The 15,174-nt window shown below is 45.4% G+C and overlaps 1 protein-coding gene across 2 annotated transcripts in view; it reads right to left on the reverse strand.

Annotated features, from left to right (window-relative positions):
* CSNK2A2 (casein kinase 2 alpha 2) overlaps positions 1-15,174 on the reverse strand; it is a 40,092-nt gene that overhangs the window by 12,748 nt on the left and 12,170 nt on the right. For both annotated transcript variants that reach the window (XM_060788031.2, XM_060788030.2), the window contains exons 3-6: positions 8,114-8,215; positions 7,913-7,963; positions 5,412-5,471; positions 2,854-2,937 (exon numbers count right to left, since the gene is read on the reverse strand). In XM_060788031.2, coding sequence (XP_060644014.1) covers positions 2,854-2,937; positions 5,412-5,471; positions 7,913-7,963; positions 8,114-8,215 — 297 coding nt within the window. The remainder of the gene's footprint in view (positions 1-2,853; positions 2,938-5,411; positions 5,472-7,912; positions 7,964-8,113; positions 8,216-15,174) is intronic.

Below are 15,174 nucleotides of genomic sequence, written 5' to 3' on the forward strand. Positions count from 1 at the left end.
ATTCTTCCTCTTCCCAGGTTTCAGCGGCATGTGCTTTACATTGACATCCCATGTTTTTATAGGTGTACCAGACCTCACAACCTCTGAGGATGCCTGCCACAGATGCAGGCGAAACGTCAGGAGAGAATGCTTCCGGAACATGGCCACACAGCCTGAAAAACCTACAACAACCCAGAGGACCATGTATTTTAATATATGCGGAGAGAAGAGTCAACCCGGCCCAAGAGCAACATCGTTTTGCGCTGGAGGACCCGGGAAGATTGAGTCGGGCGTGGAGAAAGGAAGCCATGGGTCTGGCGGCTATTTTGCAGAGCCACAACTCTCCCATTCTTCCTCTTCCCAGGTTTCAACAGCATGCACTTTCCATTGACATCCCATTGGGACTGTGTTTTAATAGGTGTACCAGACCTCACAACCTCTGAGGATGCTTGCCACAGATGCAGGCGAAACATCAGGAGAGAATGCTTCCTGAACATGACCATACAGCCTGAAAAACCTACAACAACCCAGTGGACCATGCATTTTAAAATATGTATTTTCTAGTACAGGCAGTCTCCAAATTACAAACGCCCGACTCCCCAAATTACAAACATCCGACCCCTAGTTAAGAACAGGTGAGAGACAACAGGAAGTGAGTGGAATTTCACCTTGGAAGGAAGGGAAATCCACTCCCAGAAGAGTTATTATTATCCTGGGGGAAAGAAGTTTCCACTGAAGCTGAAGAACCAATCCTAGTCCCTGTTCCAACTTACATACAAATTCAACTTAAGAACCGGGTTGTGGCGCAACTGGTTGGGAGTCAGCTGCATTAAAATCACTACTGACCAAAAGGTCATGAGTTCGAGGCCAGCCCGGGTCGGAGTAAGCTCCCGACCATTTGTCTAGCAAACCTACAGAATCTAACTTGTTCATAACTTGGGGACTGGCTGTAATATTTACTATTATTACATATCTGTTGTAAGCTGCCATGAGTCCTTTCAGCGAGAGGGGGCGGGATATAAATAAAGATAATAATAATAATCATCATCATCATCATCATCATCATCATCTTTATTTATATTATTTAGTAATCTTTATTATTAGGTTCTTGTGGGTTTTTTCGGGCTCTAGGGCCATGTTCTAGAGGCATTCTCTCCTGACGCTTTGCCTGCATCTATGGCAAGCATCCTCAGAGGTAGTGAGGTCTGTTGGAATTAGGACAATGGGTTTATATATCTGTGGAATGGCTGAGGTGGGGCAAAGAGCTCTTCTCTGCTGGAGCTAGGTGTGAATGTTTCAACTGACCACCTTCATTAGCATTTGAAGGCCTGGTTGAGCCTGGGAAAATCTTTTGTTGAGAGGTGTTAAGATGTGCCTGGTTGTTTCCTCTCTGTTGTTGTGCTGTGGTAATTTTAGAGTTTTTTAATACTGGTAGCCAGATTGTGTTCATTTTCACGGTCTCTTCCTTTCTGTTGAAATTGTCCACATGCTTCTTGTGGATTTCAATGGCTTCTCTGTGTAGTCTGACAGCAAAACAGCAGAGAGGAAACAACCAGGCACATCTTAACACCTCTCAACAGGGGATTTTCCCAGGCTCAGCCAGGCCTTCAAATGCTAATGAAGGTGATCAGTTGAAACATTCACACCTAGCTCCAGCAAAGAAGAGCTCTTTGCCCCACCCCAGCCATTCCACAGATATATAAACCCATTGTCCTAATTCCAACAGACCTCACTACCTGTTGGGGTTCAACCTGAGTTTGAACTTGAACCTGATTCTCTGTTTGTTCCTCCTGATGCTAATGAAAATATATTTACTGATGCTAATGAAAATGTACCTCTTGATGCCAATGCTCCTGAAATGAGTGAGGAAGAAACTGCTGTAGATTTGGAAAATGAAAGTACCAGTGTTCATGAGAATGTTTCAGAGGGAAGCCATGACCTTTCACTCCTTTCTGCACCTGGTAATTTTAATGAGAACAGAAGGGGCCAGATCTGGCAAGACAGAAGTAAATCACTCAGCTTGCGAAGGTCTTCCCGATTAAAAGAAATACAAACAACGGCTTCAAAGCAGAGGGGCGGTTCACGGAACCAATTCTTGGGCTTTAATTGCCTTCCCCCGGGCTGACTTTCTCAGTTCAGGCATCGTTTCAGATTGATGAAGACCTTGGCAGTTCTCCCAGTTTCCCTGGCCATGGTCTTGAAAGATTTCTAGGATATCAAGTACAGTTAGTGGATTGCTAACAGGTGCCAGTATTTCACAGTGAGGCTTTGGGTTTTGTTTTGTCCATTTAAATTCATGTTTGCTGATTTTGCTGTGGCTTTTGACTTGCATTTTTCCTTTATTTTGTAACCATTTTTCTTCAATAAAAAAGGATTGTTTTTCACAGTCAAGTGTGGTGAACGGTTATCTTAGGGCCTCCTTCCCTGCTCTGGATCGCAACACTACCTCTGAGGATGCTTGCCATAGATGCAGGCGAAACGTCAGGAGAGAATGCCTCTAGAACATGGCCCTATAGCCCGAAAAAACCCACAAGAACCTAGTGATTCCAGCCATGAAAGCCTTCGACAATACAATCTTTATTATTATTATTATGGAGCCCTTGGTGGCGCAGTGGGTTAAACCCTTGTGCCGCAGGACTGAAGACCAACAGGTCACAGGTTCAAATCCAGGGAGAAGTGGATGAGCTCCCTCTATGAGCTCCAGCTTCTCATGCGGGGACATGAGAGAAGCCTCCCACAAGGATGATAAATCATCCGGGCGTCCCCTGGTCAACGTCCTTGCAGACAGCCAATTCTCTCACACCAGAAGCGACTTGCAGTTTCTCAGGTCGCTCCTGACACGACCAAAAAAAAATTGTTATTATTATTATGTACCTTTTTCTGTTGGTGGTCTATCATGACGTTATGAGGTTTGACGTCTCTATGCATGATGCCCATGCTGTGACAGTAATCCAAGGCCTGCAAGAAAGAGACAAGATAGACGTTAGCGCCCGGCGTAAGGAAAGCCTTGGCCAGATTGGAAAAAGAGGGAGAAACAAGACGTATTCCTGGTAATTTCCTTTCCCAACGCAACCGTGAGTTCTCCTTCCAGAAGCTGTGCAGACTCACAACAAGTGGATCCGGAAGACTTCAGGTCTGGAGTTGCTTCGGTACAACCTGAAGCCAGTATTATGTGGTTACAATGGGGTTGAGCAGAGGGGTGGTACCATATACATCCACATTGCTATGTCTCTGCCACCAAATACTCCGTATTTACTCAAATCTAATGCTCACCTTGTTATGACTACACTACCTCAGGGTGACCATTAGATTTGTGTAAATATGAGCCAAAGCCGAAGGGGAAACTGTTTCAGGCGCTGAGCCCGGAGCTTCCATTTGAGGGATGTCCTTTCTAATTTAATGTATGGACTCAATGCTATGCAATGTTGCAACTCAGGATAGTTTTCGCCTTGCACCAGACACCACCACACCAAAGCTGTAGGATTTTGTAGTTTATTGAAAAAAGCAAAATCAAAACAAAGAAATGGAAATGCAATAGTTCCATAGGCAAAACAGAGACTTAAAAGCAAAGTTCCCAAGATCCAAAGGCAAAAACATAATCCCTTAGCAATGGTCAAACATGGAAAACAGTTGAAAACAAGACCCAAATCCCAGACTCAGGAAGCCAGAAGCGTGCTGCGAAAAGCCAAGGAAAATCTCCAGAAGTTAACATGGGAAGAGCAATGTTAGACTGACAACAACTGCCTGTCAGCTACAAGACTAAATACCCTTTGCGAACATGAAAGCATTGCGTTGACCTTGGGCACCTTTGGCTTCTCCTTGCTGCGAAAAGCCAAGGAAAATCTCCAGAAGTTAACATGGGAAGAGCAATGTTAGACTGACAACAACTGCCTGTCAGCTACAAGACTAAATACCCTTTGCGAACATGAAAGCATTGCGTTGACCTTGGGCACCTTTGGCTTCTCCTTGCTGCGAAAAGCCAAGGAAAATCTCCAGAAGTTAACATGGGAAGAGCAATGTTAGACTGACAACAACTGCCTGTCAGCTACAAGACTAAATACCCTTTGCGAACATGAAAGCATTGCATTGACCTTGGGCACCTTTGGCTTCTCCTTGCTGCGAAAAGCCAAGGAAAATCTCCAGAAGTTAACATGGGAAGAGCAATGTTAGACTGACAACAACTGCCTGTCAGCTACAAGACTAAATACCCTTTGCGAACATGAAAGCATTGCGTTGACCTTGGGCACCTTTGGCTTCTCCTTGCTGCGAAAAGCCAAGGAAAATCTCCAGAAGTTAACATGGGAAGAGCAATGTTAGACTGACAACAACTGCCTGTCAGCTACAAGACTAAATACCCTTTGCGAACATGAAAGCATTGCGTTGACCTTGGGCACCTTTGGCTTCTCCTTGCTGCGAAAAGCCAAGGAAAATCTCCAGAAGTTAACATGGGAAGAGCAATGTTAGACTGACAACAACTGCCTGTCAGCTACAAGACTAAATACCCTTTGCGAACATGAAAGCATTGCGTTGACCTTTGGCACCTTTGGCTTCTCGCTTGCTGGCCAAGTGAGTGCTTCTCCAAAGCCTTAATTGCAAATGTTCTTGTCTGCTCATTAATTCATTATCTGCAAGGCTACGCAACCCCTTATCTGGGTCTAGCTGGGACGGATCCTCCACCTGGCCGTGTGGGATTTCACTCTCGCTATCAGTCTCTCTAACGAAAGGAACATTCCTTTCCCCAGGGAACTGACTTGTTGTTTCTCTTTCAGCAGCCACACTTTCAGCCCCGTCTGAAACATGTACAGGAATCTGTAAACCATCAGCCTCCTCATCATCCTGCAGGAAGTCAGGCTCAGAAGGCCCAAACAGCTCAGTTTCAGACTCAGAGTCAAGCTGAGTCACAACACGCAATGCTTAGCTGTCTGAACGCATCTCCCTCTATGAACCATCTTGGAGGCTGAGATTGTCCAGGGAGACCCTGCTCTCGGTCCCACCTCCTTCTCAGGCGCGACTGGTGGGGACAAGAGACAGGGGCTTCCTTCTCAGTGGTGGCCCCTCGTCTGTGGAACGCCCTCTCCAACAAAATGAAATAGTGATCGTCTGTGGAGGCCCGGCTCTCGATCCCGCCTGCCTCACAGGCGCGTCTGGGGTCCAAATTTGGTGTCAATTCGTCCAGTGGTTTTTGAGTTCTGTTAATCCCACAAACGAACATTAAATTTTTATTTATTTATATAGGTTTCGGGGGTTTGTAAATGGAGGTGTGCATTAGATCCAAAGGCGCATTAGACTTGAGTCAATACAGATAATATTGGGTGTTGGGAGGTGGTGACAACCCCATCGTGCTCGGGAGGCATGGCACGGGCTGCAACCCGACCCAATATTTGGGAATTCCACATGCCGGGAGTGACCTTCCCCACATTTCAAGCACTCACCTTGAGCAATTCGTACATATAAAACCGGATATCAAAGTCTGTCAGGATCTGGTAGAGTTGCTGGAGTCGGGATTGATGAGAAGAAGCGGAAAAAAAGAAAGACAGAAAACCAAATCAGTGTTGCAAACCTTTCTTCAAAGCCTCCCACCTGCTCCTGGCTTCATCTGAGCCAGAGATTTGCAAACAGTGTCTCACGTGAAAAATGCTCCCCCACCCCCTCCCACCCCTAATAGGGGCTGTAAGAAAGAAGGACACAAAAGACCCCAAAAGGGCATCTAGTCCAACCCCCTTCATCCAAGCAGGAAGACACAGTCAAAGCCTTCTCAACAGACAACCATCCAGACTCATTTCCAAAACCTACAGAGAAGGAGACTCCACTGGAAGAGACCCCCAAAGGGCATCTAGTCCAATCCCCTTCTGCCAGTCAAAGCCCTCCCAACAGACAGCCATCCAAGATAAGTTCCAAAACTTCCAGAGTGCAGCATTTTCCCGAATGAAGCAGAGAGTGTTTGAGGACTGGGACATCCGTAGGAACACCAAGGTGCTTGTTTATAAAGCCATTGTCCTCCCAACCCTGCTCTATGCCTGCAAAACATGGACTGTCTACAGACGTCAACACTGACACTGAAATACAACACCATCTGAGCTCTGCAAGTGCAGCATTCTTCCAAATGAAGCAGAGAGTGTTTGAGAACCGGGACATCCGTAGGGAGACCAAGGGGCTTGTTTATAAAGCCATTCCCCTCCCAACCCTGCTATACGCCTGCGAGACGTGGAATGTCTACAGACGTCAACACTGACATGGAAATACAACACCACCTGAGCTCTGCGAGTGCAGCATTCTTCCAAATGAAGCAGAGAGTGTTTGAGAACCGGGACATCCGCAGGGATACCAAGGGGCTTGTTTATAAAGCCATTCCCCTCCCAACCCTGCTATACGCCAGCGAGACGTGGACTGTCTACAGACGTCAACACTGAGATGGAAATACACCACCATCTGAGCTCTGTGAGTGCAGCATTCTTCCAAATGAAGCAGAGAGTGTTTGAGGACCGGGACATCCGTAGGGAGACCAAGGGGCTTGTTTATAATGCTATTGTCCTCCCAACCCTGCTATATGCCTGCAAAACATGGACTGTCTACAGGCATCACATGCAACTCCTGGAACTCCTTTTGCTTTTAAAGTGTCTTCTGCTGTGTTTTTCAGTGTTTTTATGCGTCATGGTCAGTTGTTGGCTTGAGAGGTGTCTTGTGTCCAAATTTGGTGTCAATTTGAGTTATGTCAATCCCACAAATGAACATTAAATTAAATTAATTTAATTAATTTAATTTAATTAAAATTAAATGAACGTTACACTTTTATTTATATAGATATATGTGTGTCACTTGGAGCGGGGTATAAATAAATTATTATTATTATTATTATTATTATTATTATTATTATTATTTGTGTGTATAGTATGAAAATCTTAGAAGGGGTTGGTTTAACCTTTGGGGTGTTAGTAAAACTGAATGTGTTGCAAAAAGATTCAAAATTAAATGAACATTATACTTTTATTTATATCGATAGATGTGTGTCCTATTATTATTATTATTATTTGTGTGTGTGTGTGTTGTATGAAAATCTTAGAAGGGGTTGGTTTAACCTTTGGGTTACTAGTAAAACCGAATGACTGTGTTGCAAAAAGATTCAAAATTAAATGAACATTACACTTTTATTTATATCGATAGATGTGTGTCTTATTATTATTATTATTATTATTATTATTATTATTATTTGTGTGTGTGTGTAGTATGAAAATCTTAGAAGGGGTTGGTTTAACCTTTGGGTTGCTAGTAAAACTGAATGACCGTGTTGCAAAAAGATTTAAAATTAAATGAACATTACACTTTTATTTATATCGATATATGTGTGTCCCCTTGGGGTGGGGTATAAATAAAGCATTATTATTATTATTATTATTATTATTATTATTATTTGTGTGTGTGTGTAGTATGAAAATCTTAGAAGGGGCTAGTTTAACCTTTGGGTTGCTAGTAAAAGTGAATGAGTGTGTTGCAAAAAGAAGCATGTCTACAGAGCGTGTCAACAACACAAAAAGTTTGGAAAGCTCTGCTCTTAGCTCACCGGAAAGTTCTACCTGACCTCTACTGTTGGGATCTAGAACACTTCTATCTTTTTGGGGCCTGCCTGCTTCCCAAATCTGCACCGCACAGAAATATATATATAAATACACCTCCCCATCGACACGGCTGCTGTAAACAGGGTATCATAGCAAGGAGATTAGCGCGGCATTAAACACTGCAAGGCAACCGTTGCTATATTGAGACAGAGTCCTAGGAAATGCCACCGACGTCCATGGCGGAGGAACTCTTTCCCAATCTGGGCCACAAAAGCCACAACGAAAGGCAGCTCCAGCCACGGCTTTCTTGTAAACAAGCTGGCGGGCTGCGCAAGGCATTCTTCCGCAGGCAAAGCGACGTTACGAACGCAGAGACTCACCTTGAAATCTGTGTTGTTGATGTATTCAAACACCAGGGCAGGGGTCTTGGACTGGAAGAGAGAAAGGACCACCATTGAGACACATTGCAACCGACTGTCCCAAGATCCCTTTTCACCCCAACCATTTCCCCACCTGAACCCTGAAACACAGATGGTCATGATCTTTAGAGCCAATTCCCCGCAAGGAAGGCCAGGACCTACCACGGGATCCCGGACGGTGTCGACCAGCTTGATGATGTTGGTTCCGCCGCGCAGGTTCTCCAAAATCTTCACCTCCCGTTTTATCTTCTTTTTCTTCACTGGCTTAAATACACAAAAGGGGATTTTACAGGCGTGAGATTCGTAGAATCATAGAATCCTAGAGTTAGAAGAGACCTCCTGGGCCATCCAGTCCAACCCCATTCTGCCAAGAAGCAGGAATATTGCATTCAAAGCACCCCCGATAGATGGTCATCCAGCCTCTGCTCCAAAGCCTCCATAGAAGGAGCCTCCACCACACTCCTAGACAGAGAGTTCCACTGCTGAACAGCTCTCACAGTCAGGAAGTTCTTCCTCATGTTCAGGTGGAATCTCCTTTCTTGTAGTTTGAAGCCATTGAAACCATCTAAAACATCTCAAGGTACCTCCAACTCATGGCCATCTCATAGAATCCTAGAGTTGGAAGAGACCTCATGGGTCTTCATCCAGGCTAACCCCCTTCTGTCAAGAAACAGGAAAATCACATTGAAAGCACCCCCAAGAGATGGTCATCCAGCCTCTGCTCCAAAGCCTCCATAGAAGGAGCCTCCACCACACTCTGGGGCAGAGAGTTCCACTGCTGAACTGCTCTCACAGTCAGGAAGTTCTTCCTCATGTTCAGATGGAATCTCCTTTCTTGTAGTTTGAAGCCATTGAAACCATCTAAAACATCTCAAGGTACCTCCAAATTATGGCCATCTCATAGAATCATAGAGTTGGAAGAGACTTCATGGGCCATCATCCAGTCCAACTCAATTCTGCCAAGAAGCAGGAAAATTGCATTCAAAGCCTCCCCGACAGATGGCCATCCAGCCTCTGTTTAAAAGCTTCCAAAGAAGGAGCCTCCACCACACGCCGGGGCAGAGAGTTCCACTGCTGAACAGCTCTCACAGTCAGGAAGTTCCTCCTAATGTTCAGATGGAATCTCCTTTCTTGTAGTTTGAATGCATTGTTAAGCATCCTAGTCTTTCACTGTAGACTCAACACACCACTCAACGTATATAATAGAAACCTAAGATCTTATAGACCAGCGTTTTTCAACCTGGGGGTTGGGACCCCAGGGGGGGGGGTCACGAGGGGGGTATCAGAGAAGTCACCAAAGACCATCAGAAAACAATAGTATTTTAGGTTTGTCATGGGGGTTCTGTGTGGGAAGTTTGGCCCAATTCTATCATTGGTGGGGTTCAGAATGCTCTTTGATGGTCGTGAACTATAAATCCCAGCAGCTACAACTCCCAAACATCAAGGTCAATTTTCCCCGAACTCCACCAGTTTTCACATTTGGGCATATTGAGTATCTGTGCCAGGTTTGGTCCAGATCCATCATTGTTTGAGTCCACAGTGCTCTCTGGATGTAGGTGAACTACAACTTCCAAACTCAAGCTCAATGCCCTCCAAGCCCTTCTAGTATTTTCTGTTGGTCATGGGAGTTCTATGTGCCAAGATTAGTTCAATTCCATTGTTGGTGGAGTTCATAATGCTCTTTGATTGTAGGTTAATAATAATAATAATAAACTTTATTTATACCCCACCACCATCTCCCCCAACGGGGACTTGGGGCAGCTTACATGAGGCCAAGCCCAAATAACAACAGAGTAAAACCAAAAACACAAACAACAACATCATTTTTTGTTGTTCATTCGTTCAGTCGTTTCCGACTCTTTGTGACCTCATGGACCATCCCACGCCAGAGTTCCCTGTTGGTTGTCACCACCCCCAGCTCCTTCAAGGTCAATCCAGTGACTTCAAGGACGCCATTGCCCTTGCCCTTGGTTGGCCCCTCTTCCTTTTTCCTTCCATTTTCCCCAAGCATCACTGTCTTCTCCAAGCTTTCCGGTCTCCTCATGATGTGGCCAAAGTACTTCATCTGGGCCTCTCATCTCCTTCCCTCCAGTGAGCTTTAGTCGGGCTTTCTTTCCTGGAGGATGGACTGGTTGGATCTTCTCGCAGTCCAAGGCACTCTCAGGACTTTCCTCCAACACCACAGCTCAAAAGCGCCTCTCTTCCTTCACTCAGCCTTCCTTCTGGTCCAGCTCTCACATCTGTAGGTGACTATGGGGAATCCCATTGCTTTGACTACGCAGATTTTGGTTGCCACTGTGATGTCTCTTCACTCTTTGATCAAGATGGGACATTGCTCTCCTCCCAAGAAGTGTCTCCTGATTTCCTGGCCACACTCTGCGTCTGCAGTAATCTTTGCACCTAGAAATACAAAGTCTGTCACGGCCTCCACGGTTTCTCCCTCTATTTTCCAGTTGTCAATCATTCTTGTTGCCATAATCTTGGTTTTTTTGACGTTTAGCTGCAACCCGGCTTTTGCGCTTTCTTATTCCACCTGGATTAGAAGGCTCCTCAGCTCCTCCTCACTTTCGGCCATCAGAGTGGTGTCATCTGCATATCTGAGGTTGTGAATGTTTCTTCCAGCCGTTTTCACCCCAGCCTTGCATTCATCCAGCCCCGCACATCCTCACATGATGTGTTCTGCATACAAGTTAAAAAGGTTGGGTGAGAGGATGCAGCCTTGCCGGACGCCTTTCCCAACCTTGAACCCGTCTCCTGTTCCGTGGTCAGTTCTGACTGTGGCTCCTTGGTCCTTGTCCAGATTCCTCAGGAGAGAGGGAAGGGGGCTTGGGATGCCCATCCCACCCAGAACTTGCCACCATTTATGATGATCCACACAGTCCAAGGCTTTAGAAGAGTCAATGAAGCAGAAAGAGATGTTTTTCTGAAACTCCCTACCGGTTTAACTTACATCTATGAATAATGATGTAATATAGGAATTCAGGTTAAATAGTGAAAATAGATCATGATACAAACGTTTGTCACAGGGGTCATCAGTTGAAGGCACAACAAAACATCCACATCTTTAATTCCTTACGGAATGTGGCAAAGGCATCCAGGAGGAGGAAATGCTGGTCTGTTTGTCATCAGGAATGCAACGCTATCTGTTTCAGACCAGTTCATATACATGATTTAAAAGATCGGCCCTTTTTCGGAGGGCGGATCAACAACAAAGCCCTCGCCATTCACAACTGACAGCTTGAGGGAAAGTATGACAGAAAGCCTTGGGATTTTATGCAAAGTTAAGATGCACGGGAATTATTAGTTTGACAAATGCAAATGCGTATCCTTTCTCTCAACGAGGCAGCGATATCAGACAAATAATCTGAAATCCCCCTTTTGAGATGCAAATGCATTTGCTTGCATTGGAACTTATTCCTCACTGATTCTGCTTTGGATCCCAGGTATTTACTGCAAGGAGCCGAGATCAGCCTGTCATTCTTGAAAAGGAGGGCCAACTGCGGAGTTTGACTTCGTGAAGGCTGATCTTCTCATTATCCTCCCGTCCCTGGCAAAACAGAGCCTCCCACAGAAAACAAAGAGAACCAACAGGCAAGGATTCGCTCCCACACGGTTCCTCTTCAGCAGGCATGGGCAAACTTTGGTTTGGTGGGCACTGGCCTTTAGTTTTGGAGTTGTAGTTCACCTACATCCAGAGAGCACTGTGGATTCAAGCAATGATGGATCTGGACCAAACTTGGCACAAATACTTAATGTACCTAAATGTGAACACTGGCGGAGTTTGGGGAAAACAGACCTTGACATTTGGAAGTTGTAGTTGCTGGGATTTATAGTTCACCTACAATCAAAGAGCATTCTGAACTCCACCAACAATGGAATTGAACCAAACTTGGCACACAAATCTCCCATGACCAACAGCAAATACTGAAATGGTTTGGTGGGCATTGACCTTGAGTTTGGGAGTTGTAGTTCACCTACATCCTAAGAGCACTGTGGACTCAAACAATGATGGATGTGGACCAAACTTGGCACAAATACTTAATATGTGAATACTGGTGGAGTCTGGGGGAAAATAGGCCTTCTAAAAGTCAAGTCATAGTTGCTGAGATTTATAGTTCACCTACAATCAAAGAGCATTCTGAACTCCACCAACGATGGAATTGAACCAAACTTTGCACACAGAAGTCCCACAACCTAGAGAAAATACTGGAAGGCTTTGGTGGGCGTGTACCTTGAGTTTGGGAGTTGTAGTTCACCTACATCCAAAGAGCACGGTGGATTCAAACAATGATGGATCTGAACCAAACTTGGCACAAATACTCAATATATGAACACTGGTGGAGTCTGGGGGAAAATAGGCCTTGACTTTTAGGAGTCATCGTTGCTGAGATTTATAGTTCACCTACAATGAAAGAGCATTCAGAACCCCACCAATGAGAGAATTGGGCAAAACCTCCCACACAGAACTCCCACAACCAAGAGAAAATACAGTGTTTTCTGTTGGTTTTTGGCGACCCCTCTGACACCCCCTCACAACCCCGCCAGGGGTCCCGACCCCCAGGTTGAGAAGCGCGGATACAGACAGTGCACTTTCCTTGTTGCCAGTCCTCTAATCCTTGCAACCGCTGCAAGATGAGAACAGCCCCCAGCTCTATGACAGCAAAAGGTGGAGACTGAGAACAAGAGGCACCAGTTTGACTCGAAGAGATTTCCATCAGGGACTTCCTTGCTGGAAGCTCACTCTCTTAATCCACATTAGCCCTTCCTGACAACATGCCTCGCTTTTGCCTCATTGCTAGCTTCATGCATACCTTCCTGTGCGGCTAACAAGGAGACACAGCAGGACTAGTGACAGCGAGATGACACATTCATTGAAAAGCATGCGCCTCCACAGACCTCCCTGAATGCTACCAAGCGCCATGAATAACAACAAACCCAGAGCTCATGGAGAGATCAGGTATGATCTGCTACACCAAAAACAGAATCGCCTTTTGGGACATGTGAGGGTGAACAGTGGCCCACAGAAACGTTCAAGGCCACCTGAAACAGGTGCAGAAGCGTATGGTGAAGCTCTATGGTGACGACAACAACAACAATAATAATCATCATCATCTTTATTTATACCCCGCCACCATCTCCCCAATGAGGACTCGGAGTGGCTTACATGGGGCCAAGCCCAAACAACAAATTACAATAAAATAAAACCGAAAACGCAAACAATAAACAATATAATTACATAAAACATGTGAAAACTACAATAAAAAAATAAAATTGCAATAGGCACAATGACAATGGGCGGGCTACATGTAATGGTTAAAAGAGAGACTAATTAAAACTTATTAAAACTCAGGAGAGATAAGAAAGAGACAGATTATTTGCGGAGAAGGACTCATTATAGTGGGGGTTGTGGAATCAACTTTCCCGCAAGGGGGGGGGGGCATGTACCCCAATGACAAAACTTTGAGGCTAGGCAATAGTGTGAGAATATAAACTTATTCATCAAAAGCGCAGAAGAAGAGCCAGGTTTTAAGGTCCTTTTTGAAGGTTTCTAGGGTAGGGGTTTTCCTAATTTCTCCAGGTAGTGAGTTCCAGAGTCGGGGGGCCACAGAGGAAAAAGCTCTCTCCCTTGTACTTTGTGCGGAGCTAAATTCAAGGTGCAGGTCATGACTTACAAAGCCCTAAATGGTTCGGGCCCTGCCTATCTCCACAATCGCATCTCCTTCTATGAACTGGCGCAAACTCTAAGATCTTCCGGGGAGGCCCTCCTCTCGGTCCCACCTCCGTCTCAAGCGCGGTTGGTGGGGACGAGAGAGGGGGCCTTCTCGGTGGTGGCCCCCATCTCTGAAATGCCCTTCCACGGGAAATAAGACAAGCCCCATCCCTCCCCGCCTATCTCCACGATCGCATTTCCTTCTATGAACCGGCGCGAGCTCTAAGAGCTTCCGGGGAGGCCCTCCTCTCAGTCCCACTACCGTCTCAAGCGTGGTTGGTGGGGACGAGAAGGGGGCCTTCTCGGTGGTGCCCCCCCCCATCTCTGAAACGCCCTTCCAAGGGAAATAAGACAGGCCCCATCCCTCCCCGACTATCTCCGCGATCGCATTTCCTCTATGAACCGGTGCAAGCTCTAAGATCTTCTGGGGAGGCCCTCCTCTTGGTCCCACCTCCGTCTCAAGCGCGGTTGGTGGGGACGAGAGAGGGCCTTCTCGGTGGTGCCCCCCCCCGCCTCTGGAACGCCCTTCCTGGAGAAATAAGACAGGCCCCATTGCTCCCCTCCTTTCGTAAGAGCTTGAAGACCTGGTGGTTTCAACAAGACTTTGAAAATGACCAGTTCTAACTCAGTCTTACACATTGTTGAATACGGCCTTCTTCTTCCTACCAATTACCCAGATCATTTCCTCTAGTTGGCCCCGGAATGAACAGCCACAGATCCTTACCTAATATTATTGTTGCCTGCCATAGCATTGCACTTAATTCCCGGCCCCCCTAGAATTTTTGGGTTTGCACAAATCTTGGCCTGGCCTTTTAAATTTTTAAATTGCCTTGAACAGGCAGGATTACTTTTAATATATGTGTGTTATGGCGACATATTTTGCATATTTTGTTTTGTTAATCTTATGGTTATGTTGTTTTTTGGTTGTATGTTCTGTGATTTTTACCTAGGAATCGCTCTGAGTCCCCTCGGGGAGATAGAGTATTATTATATATAATATAAAGTATTATTATTATTATTATTATTATTATTATTTGGGACTTTGCTTTTAGATCTTCGTTCCTGGGACTTTGTCATGATGCCATGGATTCTGGTTTGACCAATAATTGTGGGTCATATTCATGCTATTTGCTTTTGGACCTTGGAGCGGTATATAAATAAAGTATTATTATTATTATTATTATTATTATTATTATTATTAACCAGGCGAGCTTGTGAAATTGGCAGGGGCGAAAGAAGGGCCTCCCCAGAAGAACGGAGCGCCCGAGTTGGTTCATGGAGGGAGGTAAGGTCACAATAATAATAATAGTAATAATAATGGGTTGTTGTAGGTTTTTTCGGGCTATATGGCCATGGTCTAGAGGCATTCTCTCCTGAAGTTTCGCCTGCATCTATGGCAAGCATCCTCAGAGGTTGTGAGGTCTGTTGGAATTAGGACAAGGGTTTATATATCTGTGGAATGACCAGGGTGGGACAAAGGACTCTTGTCTGCTGGAGCTAGGTGGGAATCATC

The sequence above is a fragment of the Anolis sagrei genome, chromosome 8 (genome assembly GCF_037176765.1).
Source record: "Anolis sagrei isolate rAnoSag1 chromosome 8, rAnoSag1.mat, whole genome shotgun sequence".
NCBI classification, from domain to species: domain Eukaryota; kingdom Metazoa; phylum Chordata; class Lepidosauria; order Squamata; family Dactyloidae; genus Anolis; species Anolis sagrei.